Genomic DNA, 21,315 nt, shown 5'->3' on the forward strand with positions numbered 1-21,315 from the left:
AGTATCAGCAAAAAAGCTTTCATAATTGTGTAAAAGACGCATAAAACATGAATTGAAATTAAATAAGTTAAACATGATGAATTTAAACAAATAACGGTAATTTACATTTCAAATCCTTAATCTGTCAGTTAAATTAAAAAATGTTTGAAAACACTACAATAGTTTTCAACAAAACCATACAATTCTTACATTTATATGGTTTTGAGATATTTTGAAAACAAATAAAGTCCAAAATTTAAATGTCACAGTGATTTAAAATAGAAATACAGGAATCTGGACAAAGTGACTGACTTCACACGTTATTTTAGATTACAGCGCGCTGAAAATAACAAAGCTTTTTAGTGGATAAAAGGTATTAGAAGGAAAAAAGAAGTAAAGCAAGAAAAATGTGGAAATAAATGCAAATAGTGATAGATTTAACTAAATTAAGTGATGGTTCGCAAGACAAAGAATCAAACGGATGCTTGCCCATCAAAAAACAGTGGAAATGTTACAGATAAAGAGCGAAAAACTTTTTTGTTATTATCTTTTCCAATTATTCTTGTGTTTAATATTTTAAAGACTTTATTATTTGAATTATTTATTATTTTAAAATTCGTTTATAATACCTCATCAAGAATACTCAATAAGCCGTCAAATCAAACAGAAGAAGTTAACTTGGAAACAGTGAATGGTTCCGAAGATATTGACACAACAATGGATTCAATGGACATGTTACAGAGACAGAAATATCATCATAAAAGAGCCTTTGAGTATATTTCGCAAGCTTTGAAAATAGATGAAACACAGAATTCAGGTAAGCTACTCAATGTCATTAGTTAAATCCCTCTAAAATGTTAGTCTTAAAAGATCCAGTTTAGAATAAATCCATAGATTAAGGTTTTATTGTGTGTGATTATAAGCTAGACATGTCACGCTGATAATTATTCATTAGTCTCAAGATATTTGAATTTCATTATATTGTCATCAAAATCTACACAAAACAATCCATACAAAATACATCAAGCTTTTTATTGTACGAGAGACATTTAACGATGATGTCATTGGAACTTACTAAATCTTCTTTGCACATGTCTAGTACAATTCTAACATTTTATTGACCTTATGGTGATTTCTTTTTTGGAACATCATTGTCGAAATGAGTCGGAGCTCTATGGAAAGCTAAATGTTTTGGCAAATTATCAAATATATGCACAACAGAGTGCTTACCGTAATCTATCATCATTTCATTAAAAATGTTTATTCCTTTTTATTAAATTAACAAACTTTTCTTCTTCTATTGTGCCTTTTCAACCTTTCCTTTCGTTCCGCGCAAAAAAACTTCAATGCCTTCTTTTCTTACATGCTGTGTTCATGAGACGTCATGAAACATGAGTACAAGTCACACAAAAGTGACTTAGAATTTTTATTCAATAAGAATGGCACCTTACTCACCCCCTCTGTCATGACTTGAAACAAAAAGAAAAGGAACTCCCCCAAACAAGGAGAGAAAGAAGAAAAAATCCATTTTTCTTTTTTTTCAGTGCATGTTCTTAAGGATGTGTAGCTTTTATTTGCACTTTGTGTGTCTGTAACTTGAGCTCTTTAGTTTTCGTAGACCGCTCTTCCAGTTCTAGTTCCTAAGCTGTGAATTATCCGTTCCGATTCCTAAGCTGTGAATTATCCTTAAATGACAATGATATTTCGTTAAAATGACCGCTATTTCGTTAAATTTCAAAATTTGTTCAATTTTCAAAAAATTTCGAATCGTTATTTTTCAAATATTTTCCGACCGTTAATCTTCAAAATCTATTTGAACCTTAGACAATATTTTTGAAAAATGCGCTTTAGTCGCTGACTCGTACCATAGGCAATCATAAAAGTCATAACATTGCATGCTATGTTACACATAGACACAGTCAAAAAAAACAATTTATGTATATCCTGCAAAATAACATGAAAATCATTAAAAACGGAAATATTCGTTTATGATTCTCGCAAAAAATACAGAACAAAAGGAAATTGCCATCAACCTTTACCAAGAAGGCATCAATGAACTTTCTCGTGGAATCAACATAGATGTGTGGCAAGGCACGGGCGAGAAATGGATAAAAGCGCAAAGGCTTCATGATAAAATGCAAACAAACTTGGCGATGGCTAAAGATAGATTAAACTTCTTAGGTAAGTAATTTACGGTCAATTAGCTATTCCATGCTAGATAAAACAATTAGATTTCCACTTCCAATTTTTTTTAATTGCATCTATGTGTGAACATTTCATTTCCTTATCATTTTTAATCAAGTTATACTTTTTTATTTTATTTATTTTTATTTTTTTTTTTCTCGTACCAAACCAACCAACGTTGAAACAACCTTATTTATATCGCACATGTATCATATGTATATGAATCTGATTTCCTTATTAATATAAAACATAATAACACACATACAGAATTAATGATAGCTGAACGTACAAAACTGTTGAATCAGGAACGTCGTAAAGTAGCAGCAAATGTACAATCAGTCACAGACAAAATGAATCGTTTAACGAATCGTAAAAGCTCTTTACAAAAGCCTTATTTGGTCAATGAGTATGCATGCAGTGATAAAGGAGAAAAGGTTGTGACATTTAATAATACTAAAAACAGCAATCATTCCACTTCAAAAACTACGTCTTCCGAAGGTAAGAGAACTCAACTATACCTAAACAGATGTAATAATAGTAATATTAATCGGAGATGATTCCACGAATAAGCTTTTCAGCAAATTTCTTCTTTAACGACCGTTATTTTTTGAATTATTTTTTTTAACGGACAAATTTTGAATATTTTTTGGCCGTTATTTTTCAAATTATTTTTGACAGTTATTTTTTTCAAGCTCTTTGCATGTTAAGTAAAGATGAAATTTTTGAAAACTATTCATTGGAATCACCCAGCAAATAATTATCATATTGAAAGATCATATTGGAGTGCTTGTAAATTAATTCACAATCCATACGCATACGTTCGACTTAAAAATGAATGAAAAATTTAACATTGGTTGGTCCCTATTTTCTGCATTCGTCGCTCTTCTTTCTTAATTTATTTTTTGTTGTATATTTATTTCATTAACATTTAACAATTTTTATACATACTTCCTTTTTGACTTGATAATCAGTATCTATATCATTTCACTTTTTGTTATTTTTAATATGATTAACATGAATTTTTTTGATGTATTAATTAAATTAAATATTTATACAGCTACGGGTAAGCTGTCAGGTCGCAGACCAGCTAATCTAACCATCATGAATAAATCACAAACATTGCCACGCAACATGTCTAGAGCACTTACTCATGTCAACAATACAACAATTCCAAAAAAACCGGCGACACCGCCTGCTGTACGACGACAATTTTCAGCATCAGGCTCATCGTCACCAAGAAAGACAAATTTTTCTGGACGTGCAACGCCGCCGTTAAGATCTCGTACACCACAAGGACAACAGCCTACACAAAATATAATTTCGGTTAAAGGTGTTGAACAAAAACTAGTACAAACGATTATGGATGAGATAATTGAGGGTGGACAGAAGGTTGAATTTAATGATATTGCTGGAAATGAGGCAGCAAAGCAAGCGTTGAAAGAAATGGTAATATTGCCAGCTGTACGACCTGAATTGTTTACTGGATTGAGAACACCAGCAAAAGGACTTTTACTATTTGGACCACCAGGTATGTTGTTTTGCATTTTTATTACCTTAATTAACTTATCTCTGACTGAACATGGATTTTAAATTCTTAAACATGACTGTGCATTGTTCATTCAATTTTTTTATTTTTAGGTAACGGTAAAACATTGCTGGCAAGAGCAGTTGCAAATGAATGTTCTGCAACTTTCTTTAGTATATCGGCTGCATCATTGACTTCAAAATACGTGGGCGATGGTGAAAAAATGGTTCGAGCATTATTTAGCGTTGCGCGTGAACTACAGCCATCAATTATCTTTATCGATGAGATTGATTCATTATTATCTGAACGTAGTCAAAGTGAACACGAGGCATCGAGACGATTAAAGACGGAATTTCTTATACAATTCGATGGACTTCCGACAAACGGCTCAGAGAGTGAGAAAATTGTCGTTATGGCTGCCACTAATCGACCGACAGATTTAGATGAAGCTGCGCTTCGTCGTTTCCCAAAGAGAGTTTATGTCACGCTTCCTGATTTTGACACACGACTCATATTGCTTTCTAGTCTTTTGCAAAAGCAAAATAGTCCGCTTAAAGAAGATGAATTAAAGATACTTGCACGCGCTACTGATGGATATTCGGGATCTGACTTGACTGCGTTAGCCAGAGGTAATTTCTTGTTATTAATGTTGTATGACACATGTACTCAAAATAAGTGTCACTTGATATTACATGCTGTAAATGAGATTTTGAGGTTTTGTAGCACTTAAGTGGTATTAATGTGAGACTCACGTATTGCTCTAATGTAATACGATTTTTTGTTTTGTCAATTTGCGAGACATTTGAGTAATATTTTCTAATTTTTAGTGGTTCTATTTTGTGATAATTTTGGCTAATTTCACTTTTATAACACAATTAAGTTAGAGTGTTAATTTGTGTCTCACGTGTTGTACAGATTTATCACAACCGTCTTTCCATGTATTTTTGTGTCTCAAATGTATCGCAAGCATGTGACTTATTTTTTATGCAAATATTTGTATCACAAATGTTGCATAAATGTAGCGCGACCATGTGACACACTTTTTTGACCCAGTTCTGTTACGAAACAGTCAAAAATTTAGAATTTCTTGTTGCACAACCTTCAAAATTCGTTTGCGATGTGTACAAAGTGACACAAAAATTCCGTTGCTTAGCAACACAACATTTTTGTTGTTAAACAAAAATTCTAAAAATAATTATATCAATTATAGATGCAGCATTGGAACCGATTAGAGGGCTTGATTTAGAGCAAGTAAAAGAAATGGATTTATCAAAAGTTCGAAGCATCACAATGTCAGATTTTCAAAATTCATTAAAACGGATTCGAAAGTCGGTCGGTCCAGCAAGCTTAAAGGAATTTGAGAGGTGGTCGCAGGAGTATGGTGTAAAGAATTAAGAGACTTAGATTAAATTAAATTATTATGCTGCTTTATTTATTTAATTAATTAATCATTTTTTTAAAAAAGTAATTTGTCTGATAAAAGGACGAAGAAAAAGGAAGAAAAGACATTGCATCCACTAAGATTCATTTGTACTACACTCACATTTTATATCTATTGTAACTCATGTGTTGATTAATTTTAATTGTATTTGACTATCTTTTAAACATTTTTTTGTGCTGATTCATACTAAAGATGAAATAAAATGCTGAAAAAGATTTTTAAAGCTTAAAAACATAGAAATTACTTTTTTTGCAAATAAGAGTTGCTGTATTAAGGATAGTGCTGAAGTATAAAATATAAACTGAGCAACATATAAACCGAGGGGCTTTAACATTCATCCTACATATAAACTTGTTCAATTGTATTTAGACTTTCAACATAATCGGACGCACGATTTTCATGTTTTTCGGTTTTTTTCATTATTTTCCGGCTTAAAAGTAACAAAGTGCATAAAATATTCGCAATTAGTGAAAATTAAGACGATACTCGTGAGTTTATAAATAAATTTGGTGTAAAAGTGAATTAAACTTAGTTAAAATCTACAAAAGAAATTGTGAATTACACAAAATATAAAAAAAAGTTAAATTCTTTAAAAGCGCATAGTGAAAAAAAATTCAATCAAAATGAGTAAAAATTGTGCTCGCTGTTTAAAAGTTGTGTATCCAATCGAGGAGCTGAAATGTCTTGACAAAGTATGTTGGATATAAATTCGAGATGTTGAGCATTAAAATGTCTGCAAAAAATAATGGGAAAAAATATTTTTTTTGCTTAATGGCCATTCGAGTCCAACAGAGAGTCTAATTTCTTCCAATAAGTATTTTTTTACACATTTTTATCTGAAAAAAAAAATTCTCCAGCCAAAGTCTCTTATATGTACATACTCAGAAAGATTTCTTATTTTCGATTATAAAGAATTGTATGTGATTGTGTGAATTTTGAGTCACCAACATCTACAACTCGCTCTGTTGCTTATTTCTTCTGCTGGTAAAGTGTCATGATTGTTCTTTATTTAGTTAACAATTTTGCAACAGCATTATTTTCTCGTTATTGTTTCATTAACCGAAAATTGAGGCAGCATAGAAAAATACTTTGTGTCGCCTCTCTTTTTTGTGCTGCTGCTGCCTTCATGCTATAAAAATTTAACTTAATTATTATTCATTCGCATTATGATGAAGTCATTCTCTCGCTCTCAACTTCTAGATATATTGCCTTTTTGTTTGATGTGTGCCTGCCTGCCTGCCTAATATACATACATGTTTATAAAATATATTATATTTTAAAAACATTCCAATGTCAATTATACAAGCGACTATAGTGCAAATTAAATGTTTTTCCAAGACGAAAATATTGGGTGCGATAAGAGCCGTTTATTGTGTAATATCAAGGAGGCTTTAAAAATCATCGATATTTTTAATCTTGCAAGGTTCTTCTGTGCCGCATTTTTGTGTTGAAGCGTTGCCAAAATTATGCATTTTGACTTGGAATTTGAAGGTTGAATTGGATTTTGAAGGATTTTTTCAAGTTCAACGGTCAAGGCCAGGCTTCATTTACAAGGCACACTCAGTTTAGAGTTCATTTGATGTAGATTATTGCATCATCTTGTGAAATTTGCAGATTTTTGAAGCGTATTCTTGTGAAGTATAAGATACAAAATCAAGTTATCTTTGTCTTTTTCTGCATTTAGGCATTGAAATCCATTGAATAAGTTGAATTGATTCATATTTCCAAAATCCCAGTAGAAAACATGCTAAATCCATTAAATTCCTAAAAATTCAAGATCCAGCAAATATTACAGCATCCAGAACATCACTTTCATTGATCAATTTATAGCATTCAGAGATGCTCACCCCTATAACACACCTTTAGGGAATTGCGCTATCAAAAGAATCAACTTTCGACTTACTCTTGAAAAAAAGGAAGAGAGTATGCTCATGAAAAACCGGATTACAGCCTTACATGTATCTTTTTTTCTTACCATTTCTTCTTTAAATATTCTTGTGTATGTATTGCCATACATACTTCTCTCAATAATATTATTATTGAATTCTTATAATCTCACATTCTCCTATTCTTGTCTATTTTATATTTTTTTCAAACTTCCAATAGCACAAAAATGCGGTATGTTGTTGTTATTTTTTCATTCTCGAAAGAATTTCTGATAATTTCGTAACTGTTGTCCTGCTTCTTGGAATAATTATCAAAATATGAGTGCAAACAAAACACAAAAAATTCAAATATTTACTTTAAAAATTTTGAAATGATACGAAAGCAAGTTGAAACATGTAGGAAAGGAAAAAAAACTTGTTTGCACAGCTTCAAGGTCATCAAAAATCAAACTTTGCAACAATAACATAAATACAGAAAACAGTTGTGTAAAGACTGCTTCCGAAATGTCTTCTTAAATACACCGAAAAAGTGAGAGATTCTTGTCCCTTTTTGTTGATGAATTCAAATATTATTCCTGTTATTTCCTTTCTCACTCACTCAACACCGTCATCATTACTTTATTTGGAAATTCTTGTTATAAGCTGTGCGTACCTATACATTTCTTAGTGCATTTTTCATAGAACACGCTGTTCTTCACACTTTGTCTGTCTGTCATTTTGTGGTGAAATCAAATTCAAATTTTTAATGACCGTTATTTCATCAAATTTTGCAATTTTGATAATTTGAATGAATTTTTTTCGACCGTTAAATTTTGTGTCATTGAAATGCGCTTTCGTCATTGACGACATATCCAACAATAGATCATATAAATACCGAAACGAAATAATTTGTCATTTTAGTTAAGTCATTTCTCAATGGAATTTCATTATTATTGTTCTTTTTATTCCTACTTCTTCTGCTGGTTCGTATGCTTGTATTCACCTGGATGTGTGTATTGTTAATGTCTATTTTTAGAAGGCACGTTGTTACATGTTGCAAACAATTAACAATGATTGTATGTCCAGTAAGAGAATTTTCTCTTTTAGGGTGGAAGTGCCCACATGCTATTGTTTATTTTTTTGAGGCTTTTAGCATTCTTTTCCGTACTTTCCTATCAACACATTAAATTTAATTGTATTTTTTTTTTGCCTACTTATCAGCTGCCACAAAATTCATATATTCACCACAAAAATGTCGTTTTTTTGTTTCTAGCCGAGCGAGTAATGAAGAAAAGAAAATCAATTAAGTGTGAAATTATCGACAAAAAAAAGGAATTAATTTTCAAAAAATAAATTTCTTTATCAATAAAAGCAGCAGGGTCTGGCAAATGAAAGAGAAATGCACTCTCAATTCTCCATTAATGCTCAGTGTATGTTTATGTATTTGGGAAGTTAATGAATTTATTTCGTTTCGAAGAAATTGAAATTGTGAAAAATAAAACATTATCGGAAGTGAATGGTTTAGAGACGCACTTAAGACAAGTGAATGTTTGTTTTTAACGAATTTTTGAAATTTGAAATTTTTAACGGCTTTTTGAAATTTGAAATTTTTGAACTTCAGCAACATTTTAGCAAAAAAAGTGAAAAATGTCAACAAATCATTAAATTTACATAAAAGTCACTTTAAATTACCATTTGAAAAGCCATAAACAATGTCACAATCCTTTAAATGACAACATAAATCATTCCATAAAGATCCAGACAGTCTGTAGCATCGATTTTTCATGTAATGCTGCGAGAGAAAGAAGAAAAAAATTCCCATATAGTCAATTAGCCAACAATCCAGCTAAAGTGAATAAAATGCCGCATTCACTCTGCATAAAAAAGAGCTTAAAAGAATATAGTGCATGGGGAATGATATATACATAAAAATAAGCAAAACTACAAACAACAGCAGCACAACACAGCAATGTTTTTATGATTCATTTCCTTATTACTTAAATGGTTCCATCACTGCTCTATACACAAAAACATATGATGATTTCTTTCCCATTTATATTTAACAAAAAAAATGATGTTTTCGTCGTCATCATTTCACTCAGTCTCAATTTGCATGTGAAAGAGGAACAGCTTTTTTGTTGTTGTTGTTGTACCTACATTGAAACTGTATTTTTTACATATTTAATGATGACATCTCATTCATTTTCTCTCTATGTCTATCATGACATTTTTTTGCATACACTAGTCTGTGCTGATAATAGAGGATGTATTTGTCAACTAAACTGTAAAGATGTATATCTCCCCATTGAGAATCAACCCAAATTTACTGCGAATAATAAAGTGGAACTAAAAAATAAATTTTTTTTTTCATGTCTTTAAAGCGAGAAAAAAGAAATCCAGCATTTTTAATGAAAAGAAATCACTTCAATTTTCAGTATATTAAGGCAGGCAGCTGGTTGAAATAGATCTACTCTATTGAACCAGAAAATATATATTTATACATCCACAAAACGTGTGCCAAAGTCATTTAACGGTTATTTGTAGATTTCCTAGCAGCAAAAAATCATTTATATTCATGCTTATAAAGTTCTTGTGGATGAACAAAATATCAATGAAGACTGAAGGCATGGAAAGGAAATGCATGATATATGGCAAAATTATTGTCAATTTTTCTTCTCTCTTTCTGTTCTTAACAATACTGTAGTCTGGATTTATTGCTGCTATTTGAAGTGAAAGAGTGATCATTCTGGATTAAAAATGGATTTTCAAGTGCTTAAGTCATTTCATTTTGCTGCTGAAACACTTATGAACTATTAAAAGCTTTCGTTAAAATTTAACGGTTATGATTATTTTGTAAACGTTTCGTTAAAAATTAGAAAATTTTAGTCTATAAGATGAATTTTCTCACGGATTAGGAAAAAAGTTTCTCGGAATCACTAAAATTTCAATTTTAAAATTTTTGCAGCGTCTCAACCGTCACTAATATTTTTGAAGTTTATGTTGAAAGTCGGAATTTGGATTCAAAAATTGAACTTTAACACAATTTAAATTTTTGAAATTCCGTTGAAAGCTAAATTTGCATGTAAATTCCTAAGCATCTCTAATCACTCAACAAACCTCATCAATTCATGTAAAAATATTCAAAACACAGCGAAAAAACATAAACAATTGTAAATTCCAAAATCTTGTTTATGCGCAACTGATTTAAAAATAGCAATTATCAGTTCATCAACAGTGAACTTTAAAAGCTTAAACAGCACTTTAAAAATAAAACTTTAGTTCCTACACAAAATTCAATATATTTTTCTACACAATTTTATGTGATTAGTAATAGTAAAGTGTTCACAAGACCACTCGAAAGATGACGTAATTAGCTAAATATTTTCTGATTTTAGGAACTTTTCGACCGTACTTTATAATTGATGATTTCTTCTTTCCACACCATATTTTTATAAAATAATAATAATATATAATTTCTCTTGTAACATTTTGAACTCCAGCCTGTAACATAATCAAGGCTACATAATAAGCATTACCCAATAAATGAGCTTAATTGTTGAATGATTTGTAATCGTTTGATCATGTCCGATTAGTCTTTGACTTTTTATATTATTATTCATGTACACGGCTCAGATAAAGAGATTATTAATGGTTCTAGTTTTAACACCGCTTTATGACCATTCATTGTAGTTTATGCGATATCTTGGAATGTCTTGTATTTACGGAAGCAGTTTTCTTTTAAAACACGCGCATTCCGTCAACATGCAATCTACTTTTATATATTTTATAGTTTTTATTTTATAAATAAGAAGAGGAAAAGAAGAAATAATGCCATGTTTATAGAGAAATACCAATGAGTTTGCGGAAAAAGAAAGAAAATCAAGTTTAAAAGTCACTGGTCGGATGTGGTTAAGGCGCATTTTTATGTTGTCTTCAAGTTTAGAGTTACTTATTTAAGGAAATTATAGAAAATCAGAATGGAATTAGCAGGTTTAGTATTAATCGAACTGAAGCTAATTTTTAGGTTTTTTGAGGTTATGCTCCACCTTGTCAACTTTCCATGCCAAAAAACCACTAATCAATTGATTAATTAACCCTAAATCTACTAATGAGCCTCAACAATCCCAAAACGACAACAAAACAGCACCTGATCACAAAATAAATCCATTCATAAATGATTGTAAGCAGCTTCTGCTACAGCATGCAATTGATATGAACTCATTACAAGCAACGAGACTCTCATTACATCACAAAAAATATTTTTATTCAGCTTTATCTATCTTTATCTCACTCATCCACACATCTGTAGCTCTCACAGTGCCAATGTAGCAGTGGTGGGCAACATGTGTGGTGCGACACGCTAGTGTGTTGCCGACAATTTATGAAAATGCCATGAACAGTGTGAGATTTTGATTGGGGCTTACCATCAAGGTGTGCTGTGCAACAAATAAGTTTGAACAGCACTGCCTATAAAGCTATCTATATCTATATCTATATCTATGGATTTTAAATTATCTGGAAATGAGTGAAAGCGAACTAACGATGCAGGCAGGCCATAGCATGCAGTCGATAGCTCCCACTGACTTTTATTAAAATATTAAGGCATTAATTATTAATTATTCTGACCGAATTAGTCGATATTATGTTATAGATGTGCATGACATAGTCACACTTATGTTGGATGCATAAAATAAACATTAAGTTGCGTCATAAAAAAATCATAATCATTAACACGGAATATAGATATGATTTTTTTGAGGGTTTAACGACCTAAACATCCATAAAAATGAAGGCAGGCAGATTTCTAGTGAAAAGACTTGATGTCATTCTCTCGATGTATAGTTTGTATTCAACTTTCTTTTCATCCTGTAATGTACTTTACAAGATCAAATTACTAACAGCCATTTGTGCCTCAATCTCGTGATGGAAACTGAACTATAACTTTGGTAATGAACTTTGATCTGATTTCAATCAGATTAATGGAAGAAGAATGAAGCAGTTAGAAAGTTTCTGATTGCAAAACAACTGTTACGCGCGTGTAAAATAATCTCGAATGTCGCAAATTGCTGTCGATGACATTTTTAGCAGACGTACAATTAATTATAATGTGTCATAAATTCTCTCTCGTCCTATCGTGAAACGTTAATTGATAATTAAAATTCATTGCAGGCATAGTGTAAGAGGCAGATGTGAGGGTCAAATGTAATTTAATTGATAACGTATTTTTTAAATTTGAATATTTTCGCAAAGTAATAACCCTGCAAAATAAATTTTCATTTGTTTACAAATCTATTTTTAATTTAATTAACTAAAAACAATGTATTATGAACACATTCAAGTTGCTTATGTTTCTATCGAACGTAACCGATCTAATGTAATAAATCCGTCATTAAAAATCCATTCAAACATTTGAGTTATGTGAGATTTAGTCAGCTTATCTGTCAATTTTTTGCTAAAAATGCACTAAAAAGTGAAGTAACGTGCATGCATTAATGATTAATTGTTGCATGAACAGCACAATAGAATTGGAAACTAGTTCAAAGGCATAGCATATAAATAAGACATTATCTCTTTTGTAACCGAAACAAAAAAAACCATTTACAGTCTCAGTTCTAACACAAAAAAATTAAGTTTAATTCATTTTAATTGAATATCATTGTGTGTTTATGGATAGAAGATAAAATGCATTTATAGATTAATGTCTATTAAATCATTTATATTGTCTACCAGAATACGCATGGCATATATTTCATAATATGTGTGTGTTCATGACACGACTCTTGCCTGATGTATTATGAAGCAACAAAAGGCAAGCAAGTAAATCACTATTTATGACTTAAAGAGCCTTGAATGACATTGCCAAAATAAGTAATATAATAAGGAATGTGAATTGTGATTATGAGCAAATGGAATAAAAAGAGTCTTTCCAGTGATCGTCTGTGTGTGTTGTAAATTGCAATCATCATCTACACGCCCATCGTTCATTTAAAGCGACTGTAAAGAAGAAGATTGAAAGCCATTTTTCGATGATTCAATTATACTTTTTACGGGAGCATTTAAGTATACAACAGTATTATATTGAGACTCTAGATGATCGAAAAAGGGTAAACACAGTGATTTAGATCTGAAAAAAGTGTTCAAAAACTTCTTCTGGATCTTTAAAATTTACTGCTTTAGGCAATACTGGATCTGTTTGCAATGATATAGAATGAAGGACAGACTTTAAAGTATCAGTTGTTGATGACTAACAGGGAATTTCCAAATTGCAAAAGTTTAGAATACAACGAAATTTAAACGTTTTTGAACTTAAATTTTTGGGCTGAATAATCGTCTGGATTTGGAACTGATTGAAAGAATGAACAAATCTAAGAATAGTTAACTTAAAGAAAGATGTTGAAACAAGAATTTTAAAGCGAAAAATTGAGAATTTATCAAAATATTTTGTGACAAAGTTGAAAACAAAAACAGAAATCAAGTTCAATTCAACATTTCTACAGTTAGACAGTGATTACAAGTAAGATACATTAACAAATGACACTTCATATCAAGATCTCTCATTTGACATTCCGAAAATGTACTTTAATTAAAACTTTTTGCACAATTTTTTCAAATCTAAATCATTTGGAACTTTCATGTGTGCACATACACAAATTCGCTCTTTGTTTGCTTTATAGCCTATTGAAATGTGCACGACCTCATCATCAAATACACTCTGTGATATTTTTTTACTGTAATAAAATAAAGTAAGACAGGAAAAATTATATAAATTATTAAAATCAGAAATTCTACGATCATAACCACACCTCACGATTTTCTTAGTCGATAGGCGCACTCATTCAGCTTACTTGTTTACTTGTTACCACACGAGGAGAATATCTCTTTCTCACTCTCTTTTGCTGTTCCATCAATCGACTTACTTACATACTTTACATTTTTTTTTTGTTATTCATTTCGGATCTTTTTGAAAAAGCGATAATAACAAGAAATTTATTCCTCATTCCATATGTTTTATGGAACCGTCGACTATTATATCCAATTTATTTTCAGTTGTTTCACGTCTGTGAGATCAAAATAGAAACAACAAAATTACGAGACTATTGTGTGAATAGTAGTCATTGGAATTGATGACTGATGGTCAAAGTCATTCCATAAATCAATTTGTTCTTACGATAATATTTGAGACAATATTAAATTAATGTTACGCTGCTCATTTCAAACCTTCCGTCATGATCAATTGAAATTATGATTTTCTTTTATGAATAGAAATAAATGACACTTTGATTATGGACGAATGACTGATTTATGTTGTACATAACTAGCACGGAAAAATTGATAACGAAAGAATTTGTCATCGCTACTGTGACTAATTATGTGTTGATCTAGAATTGATGATTCATTTGAATTTTAAATTGATTTTTCTTTTATTGAGGCTAAACTGTCAATATTAATTTGAATTCATTAATTGAAAACCATACAACAGTGTAGTATTCTAGAACATTTGTGTGGTTTTCATCAAGATTTTCAAATTTTTAGCCGTTAAATCGATGAGTTTTTGGTTCAATTCAGAGAAAATGAATTAATTCTTCAGTATCTCACGTGATTCAAGTTTCCAAAGTTATATATCCAGTAACACTCGTCCATTTCATCAACGTCTTTAACCTACATAGTAAAACACGTATAAAAATTAACAAATTATCAACAATTTTCAGCTAGATTATAAAATAGAGATTTCAAATGACTTGACTCTTTGATAGATATTCCCAACATCCATCTATACCTTCGGAGAGGTTAAACAATAATTTAATCATTTTCTCTTTGCTTTCGATCACTAAATTGCCTATTTATAAACAGATCATGGTCTAATCTCAATTTTATATTTTCCAATCAAGTCTTCAACTCAGCTCAGCTGAGATGTAAAGCATGAACTCTATGCTTCATTTTTATGATCTCGCCATCTAAACTATAACGATTCATTTTTGATTCCCTTTGAAAAAAATAATGTAATATCATTTATGAATGGGAAATGTGATGGAAAAATTACTCAGTTATGATGTTTGAGAGAAGTAGGTTAATAAAACCAATTTGCATTTCGCTGTTACACAAAATATCATTACGTAATGTCTTGTTTTTAGTCTTGTATATATGGCGGTGGATGATCGATGGATGGCTGGATAGATAAAGTTACTTACTCATTTTACTTTCTGTTTTTCAATTTTTTATGCCTTTTTGTCGTCAACATTTCTAAAGTAAATGTGCCATTTTTCTTTAATCACTTTATCTGACTTGTCGGATTAGTAAAAAGACATGTTGGAAACTTGTCTTGACATGCTGCTTAACATTCTTAACATGAAACCTTGTCTTTTTTCTGCTGTTGTCAGATTGTGTCCCGATTAAGAATTTTTGCAGTTAAAATTGTGTCTCGGGTGGCTTTGAATTTGAAGTTCAAATTCGTTAAATTTTCGTTAAAAATTTGAACTTCCTAAAACGGTTCAAAATTTGTATTCCCAAAAACCGATACATTTTGAATTTTAGACAGCCGTTAAATTTTAAATTTTGAACAGCCGTTAAATTTTGAAATTTGAAAAATCGTCAAAAAATCGTTTATGCGCACCAAAATTCAACCGCACCAATAACTCTCAACCCAATTATCTAGTTAACAGCCAACATAGTGCAAAATAACAATTAATGAATTTAAAGTTGGCTGAAAATAGATTTAAACGATAATTATAGTTTATACTAGAATGAGAGAGGAAAATAAATGGGAGATAGATTAATTTACGCATTTTTAATTAATTTTCAAGGACGCACCCGACAATGATTATTGTGAATGGAACGAAAAGAAGTAGAAAAAAATAGAAAAATTCACATTCAATTTAAATCATATTAAGCATGTGAGACTGAATATTTTGTATGAAGCTATTAATGGCAAAGGTGCTGTGAGGAGCTATTGACAAAATATAAAAAATATATACAACAGAATGCCTGCTATAAGATTACATGTTGAGGGGTAGATAAGATAAGATAAAACGTGGTGTCATAAAAATTCCAAACTGCCTTTTATGGAAGCAACTGTAAAAGTGGGGAATTTGTGCTTTTTCAAGCATTTCCCTCCTAAATTCCAAAAAACTAGGTTCATCGCTGAATGATAATAATGACATTAAATAGAATTATCTCGACCTTAATGTGCAAATAATAATCCATTGAGCATCATGTAATGCGATATAGACACGAAGCCATGTAAAAGTCAAAAAAATTATTATTTACTAAATCAGACGAATGGATGTGAAAGTGACACATACACTGAGCTTTCTGAGGGATAAGGAGGCTGTGCATGCTCTCATCAACAATATCATTTAAATATTGGAATATATAAATTCATTTTTTATGCAAATGTGCCTGTTATGACACAAAAAATAACAATAAGCCATTGACCGAATGTAAATATTAATCACTGAAGTAGCATTATTACTTCACAGTTGATTTATCTCTTTATAACGACTTTTTTTGAATAATTTTTCCCATGGAAATGACTTTGTTATATTTTGGTTTGGAGAATATTTTCAGATAAATTAAGCTTATTACGTAAGAAACTTGATGACTTTATTGTCAAATATGTGTCATAATGTCAATAGAGAATCAAAACTACTTAGAAATCAATTGTATCAATAAAATGACGCAACATCATTAACAAAGAATCCAAAAAACAATTAAATTCAAATTTGGAAACACCGTTGACAACAAACAAATCGGATTAGCCTAAATATCATCGATTAATTGCTACAAACAAACTATTAAAATGAATATGGAAATAGATATCGACGCCTACAATGACTTAACACCAATTTGTGCTTAGTATTGACAATATTATGACAAAATATTTACAAAATAACATCAAGTCTTACAAATAAGTGTGTAAAAAAGTTTACGATAGATTATTAATTATAAGCCAGCAAATTGAGACGCATGATTGAGTCTACAAAAAGTGCTAAATAAATATTTGTTCCCATTAAATAGATATTGCAAATGTAAAATGCATAATTAAAGCATTTAATACATTTCAGTGTTAAATTGCAGACAGAATTGTTTGTTATTTCACACATAAAGACACAAATGACTTAACAATCGTTCTTTTTTCTTCTTTTTCCATTATTATTTGTAGATATGGCATAAAACGTGCTTCAAATGTACCGAATGCAACATGGTTCTCAACATGAAAACATACAAGGGCTTTAACAAAAATCCATATTGTGAAGCGTAAGTTAAACACTTAATTTTACTTTAATGACAAAATGTGCAGACTGTAATGGTCTGAATAAATGTAACAATGTCGTTAGTTGTTCTCTTATACAACAGAGACATATCATTTTCCAAAAAATATTATTATCTCATCTGATGCATCTGCATCTCTGCATACATAATGCATCTTTTCCGTCTTACAATACTGTCTCTCTTTCGATTACTCGACTAGAATAGCAATTGTGTGGCTGAATGTGGATTTTCTCATGAAATTTTTTATTTCCCTAGTCGTCACCATAAAGCACATTTTGCATCATTTACCATCGCTTTACGTGCTGATTTTGAAAGACTAAGTGAAAATTAAAATCATCATTTTCACATTATTATTAAAGTTTTTTCGTCTGTGCATATACAGAGGTGTAGACAGAGATTTATTGATTCTAAGACTGAATACAGATTTTTACAATTTAACGGTTTTTTAAAATTTAAATTTTTTGAACTTAGAATTCAAATTTTGAACTAACGGCTTTTTCACTTTTGATACCTAAATTTAAAACTTTTCGGTATCTCAAAGCCCAAAACAATTGATCAGCCCACATTCCGCACATATTTCATCATTTATCACAAAAATTCATTACATATCTTTAAACAAAAAAAAAAGCAGTAATCACGAGACCGATAACGAATGCGTTAATAATTAATTGATTTGAAGTGTTATTAATTTCATAATACATACAACGAGCATGTCTGTCAGCACGTAAACAGTTAAATTTCTTTCTGTATCATATCATTTTGATAATAAATTCATTCAAAAAAATGTAATGTGCATATTAGTGTGTGGGAGATCAGTCAATTCATGGAACATGACGGAAAGTGGAACTGAAGAAGATTGAGAGCTAAATAATTAAGTTTGAAAGACTAGGCAGTATGAAAATGCAAAGAAGTAATCGTCGAACCCACTGAGAGGGTGAGCATCGAACCCAAGATCCTATTTGGATAAATATGTCAGGCTTTAAATGAAATTTGGTCCAAACTCAAATAGTGAGACTTTTCCTAAAATGACTCACTGGATCTTCTTTTTTCAAAATATTCACAATGTTCTGATAGGCACAAATTGAAACGATGTCACCCTAGCATAGAGTTACCATAGGCGGCAGTATACTTAGAACCAAGTCGCATCTTCTTGGCAAATTTCGTTATTTTCCCCAAATAGCTGCCACTTGATTCTAAGTATTCTAAACCATCTGGTCAAGTGACTACCACTTGAGTCAAAGCATACTGCCGTTTCGTTGCCTTTGTTGCAACATTCAATATGTGCCGATCGGGTGTGGATCTTTAAGAAAAAATGATTGAAGTAGAACATTACCTTGCTCATTTAATTCTATTTTCTAATTTGTTAATGTAAAGATCATACAGAAATGATGAAAAATTATTCATGTCTTGAAAAAACTTAAAGGCAATTCATTCATTTAAGTTATATTACGATAAATCTTAGCCTAGTTCCACTAATCGAATGTATTTAAGAATAGTGAGACTTTATGCTCAACTTACATATATATCCACATTATAAGGAGTTCAAACGATTTATCATTGGCGTCTTTACGACGTGGATTTAGCGCTCTATATGTTTGCACAAAGGTGAAGCTTAAGGCGAAATGGAGATCATAATTCTTTCAACTTTAAATTTATCTTTCGTTCATTTCTTTTTCCCCTCTCGTGTCATTAATGTCCAACATAACTTGTGTGATAATTACTGATGCTAACAATTCATTCATCATCAATTCAGTTAGTTAAACATGGTTACTATTTATTTTCTAAATACTACTGTAAGCTAATTTAAATTCTTATAATAATAGACGACGGTGTTATTATCATTGTTTGTAATGAGCCACTTTAAAGAAATGACGGTGGAAAGAAGGTTAGAATTGATATTTTCATACTTTTTATTTACTTCTTATTTCTATGGGGGTCATTTGTCAATGATGTTATGGCATTTGATGATGTTAGAGCAGTGGTGAGCAATCTGTGAGCTGCGGTACACCAGTGTTTCGTCAAGCCTTTTCTAAATGACATGAACCGTATGTCTTGTATGGTTTTGGTCGTAGTTAGCCTCTAAGGTTTCTCATTACTCTGTGGGGTCTGACACTAGTTATAGTAATTATTATTGATATACAGCAATGTTGTCCAAACTGTGTGTCGCGGCACTCATAGAAATGCCATGAACCGTATGCGTTGTATGGTTTTGGTCTAGGTTCACCACTAAGGTTGCTCATTACTGTGTTAGGGGGTCTGACACTAGTCATAGTAATTATTATTGATCTACAGCAATGCTGTCCAAACTGTGGATCGCGGCACACTGGAAATGACATGAACCGTATGTTTTGTACGGTTTTGGTCGAGGTTTCCCCAAGGTATGTTTGGACAACACTGACCTACAGAGATGAAAGAAGTTCAATACTAAATTTTTGATTGAGGCTGTAATGTCCACAACGTCACTTATGAACAGCCGATTAAATGAATGAAATAAAAATTGAAAATTACTTTCTTCTGCAATTTCATGCTGTTTATAACACCATTTTCAGTTCCTTATTTTTTTTAAGCACTATATATAATAATAATAATTGTGTGCAAGGAAAACAGTTATGGACAATTGTATTACCATTTAAAGTTGTTAGTTTCTTTCTTAAATGTCACCGATTTCTTCAATTTCTGCATAATTTATACTTTTAGTGTTTAGTTTTTTTTAATGTTCTTATGCAGTTTATACACGATAAATAAAAGAGGAGATGAAGTCGATATATCTTTCTTTCCTAGCTGGAAGCAATGCCATGATCTTAAGAGATGAAAGTTTTTTTTGGTTTTGGTTTCAACAGATGGCATGGATAATTTTAAGCGCATTTATTTTAATGTTCTGTGTAATTTCACTAATATTCACGAGTTTTTAATTTAATGGTCAATTTGTGAAGTTTCAAGTGAGTTTCAATTTATGGGATTTCTTTTTATTTGGCCGATCACTTGAATAACTGTTTTACTTACAAGAACTGTCTTTTAAGTATGCATCTGAATCTCGAAAAGTTCATTTTCTATCTTGAAATTCTCATAAATCTTATTTGCCACTTCTAAAACCTTACAAATTCAAATTTTGGACTGCCAAATCCCTTCAAGTTCCGATTTTCGACATCCAAAACGTTACAAATTCAATTTTCTTCTAACATCCTAGTTATGCAATACCAAAACCCTACAAATTCTCAACTCAAAACCATAAACATTCAAAAATTTAAATTTAAAAATGTAACGGTTTTTGTAATTTTTTTTAACTTTTCTTATAAAAATCAGAAATTTTCCATCACAGTTGGCTTTCCTTTTACCTAACAAAATTTGAAAAAAGTCACAATGCAAAGTTATATCATATCAATTAAGTCCAAGTAAGCTTATCAAATTGATAAGTTTTATCAAATTTACAGTTCCACAATTGTAGCGAGTCATTAAGCAGCAATACAAATTTATAAGATTGTTTCATAGAAATTAATACCATTCGAAGACATTAGTAAGCCTCTTTTATTTTAATTCCTCCTACTTTCCCAGTCAATTGTTGAGAGATAGGTCAGCATTATTCATTTGTTTATGCCAAATGATGAAGGATTTTCAATATTATTTTTTTTATTCCTACACACAAGTCATAATCAATTTATTAAAGAGTCTGCATATATTTAAAATTTAAATCCAACTGATGTACATTGCAATAGAAAAATAAATAAATATATTTAAATGCGTTTTTAAATGAAGTACATATCAAGGGGTTATATTTCATTGAATGGCAATACCATATGCTAAACATGGCATCATGAATAATGTTCTTGTCTGTTTTTGCACATCATTTAGAGAGAAACGTTAGTTTTCTAGAAAATAATATACTCGATGATATATCAATTTACATTAAAAGGTTTACGAATAAATTTTGTATGAAAATTTTCGAAATTATAGTTTTGAAAAATAAATAAATATATTGTTTATGGCACAATAGACAATCTTCAATTCCTCAGAGGATATCGACCGGCTGACTGATTGATGGGTATAACTTTAGA

The 21,315-nt window shown here is 30.7% G+C and overlaps 2 protein-coding genes across 7 annotated transcripts in view; both read left to right on the plus strand.

The window, feature by feature from the left end:
- The first annotated feature begins 295 nt into the window (after positions 1-295).
- spas (spastin) lies at positions 296-5,344 on the plus strand. 4 transcript variants are annotated; one of them, XM_070641147.1, is made up of 7 exons: positions 296-352; positions 618-796; positions 1,990-2,160; positions 2,431-2,661; positions 3,221-3,691; positions 3,802-4,317; positions 4,899-5,344. In XM_070641147.1, the coding sequence occupies exons 2-7, from the start codon at positions 697-699 to the stop codon at positions 5,081-5,083; spliced, it is 1,674 nt and encodes a 557-aa protein (XP_070497248.1). In that variant the 5' UTR covers positions 296-352; positions 618-696; the 3' UTR covers positions 5,084-5,344. The 4 variants fall into 4 exon arrangements, with proteins under 4 accessions (XP_070497248.1, XP_070497246.1, XP_070497245.1 ...); XM_070641145.1 differs by having other exon boundaries at positions 327-518; XM_070641144.1 differs by having other exon boundaries at positions 327-796.
- A 134-nt stretch (positions 5,345-5,478) lies between these two features.
- The window catches only part of Lasp (LIM and SH3 domain protein Lasp), a 29,989-nt gene continuing 14,152 nt past the window's right edge, over positions 5,479-21,315 (plus strand). For 2 of the 3 annotated variants that reach the window (XM_070641148.1, XM_070641150.1), the window contains exons 1-2: positions 5,480-5,821; positions 17,154-17,248. In XM_070641148.1, coding sequence (XP_070497249.1) covers positions 5,753-5,821; positions 17,154-17,248 — 164 coding nt within the window. In that variant the 5' untranslated portion in view covers positions 5,480-5,752. Of the gene's footprint in view, positions 5,822-17,153; positions 17,249-21,315 lie in introns of all 3 variants that reach the window. The other variant, XM_070641149.1, reaches the window with a different exon arrangement.

Source organism: Chironomus tepperi, unplaced genomic scaffold (genome assembly GCF_022539635.2).
Source record: "Chironomus tepperi strain 1889 unplaced genomic scaffold, CSIRO-AGI_Ctep_v1 contig_244, whole genome shotgun sequence".
In the NCBI taxonomy this organism is placed as follows: domain Eukaryota; kingdom Metazoa; phylum Arthropoda; class Insecta; order Diptera; family Chironomidae; genus Chironomus; species Chironomus tepperi.

Coding starts and splice junctions, on each gene's coding strand:
- spas (XM_070641144.1), top strand. CDS start 433: ATGGTTCGCAAGACAAAGAATCAAACGGATGCTTGCCCATCAAAAAAC. Junction 3,692..3,801: donor TTTACTATTTGGACCACCAG/GTATGTTGTTTT, acceptor TTTTATTTTTAG/GTAACGGTAAAACATTGCTG. Junction 4,318..4,898: donor CTTGACTGCGTTAGCCAGAG/GTAATTTCTTGT, acceptor TATCAATTATAG/ATGCAGCATTGGAACCGATT.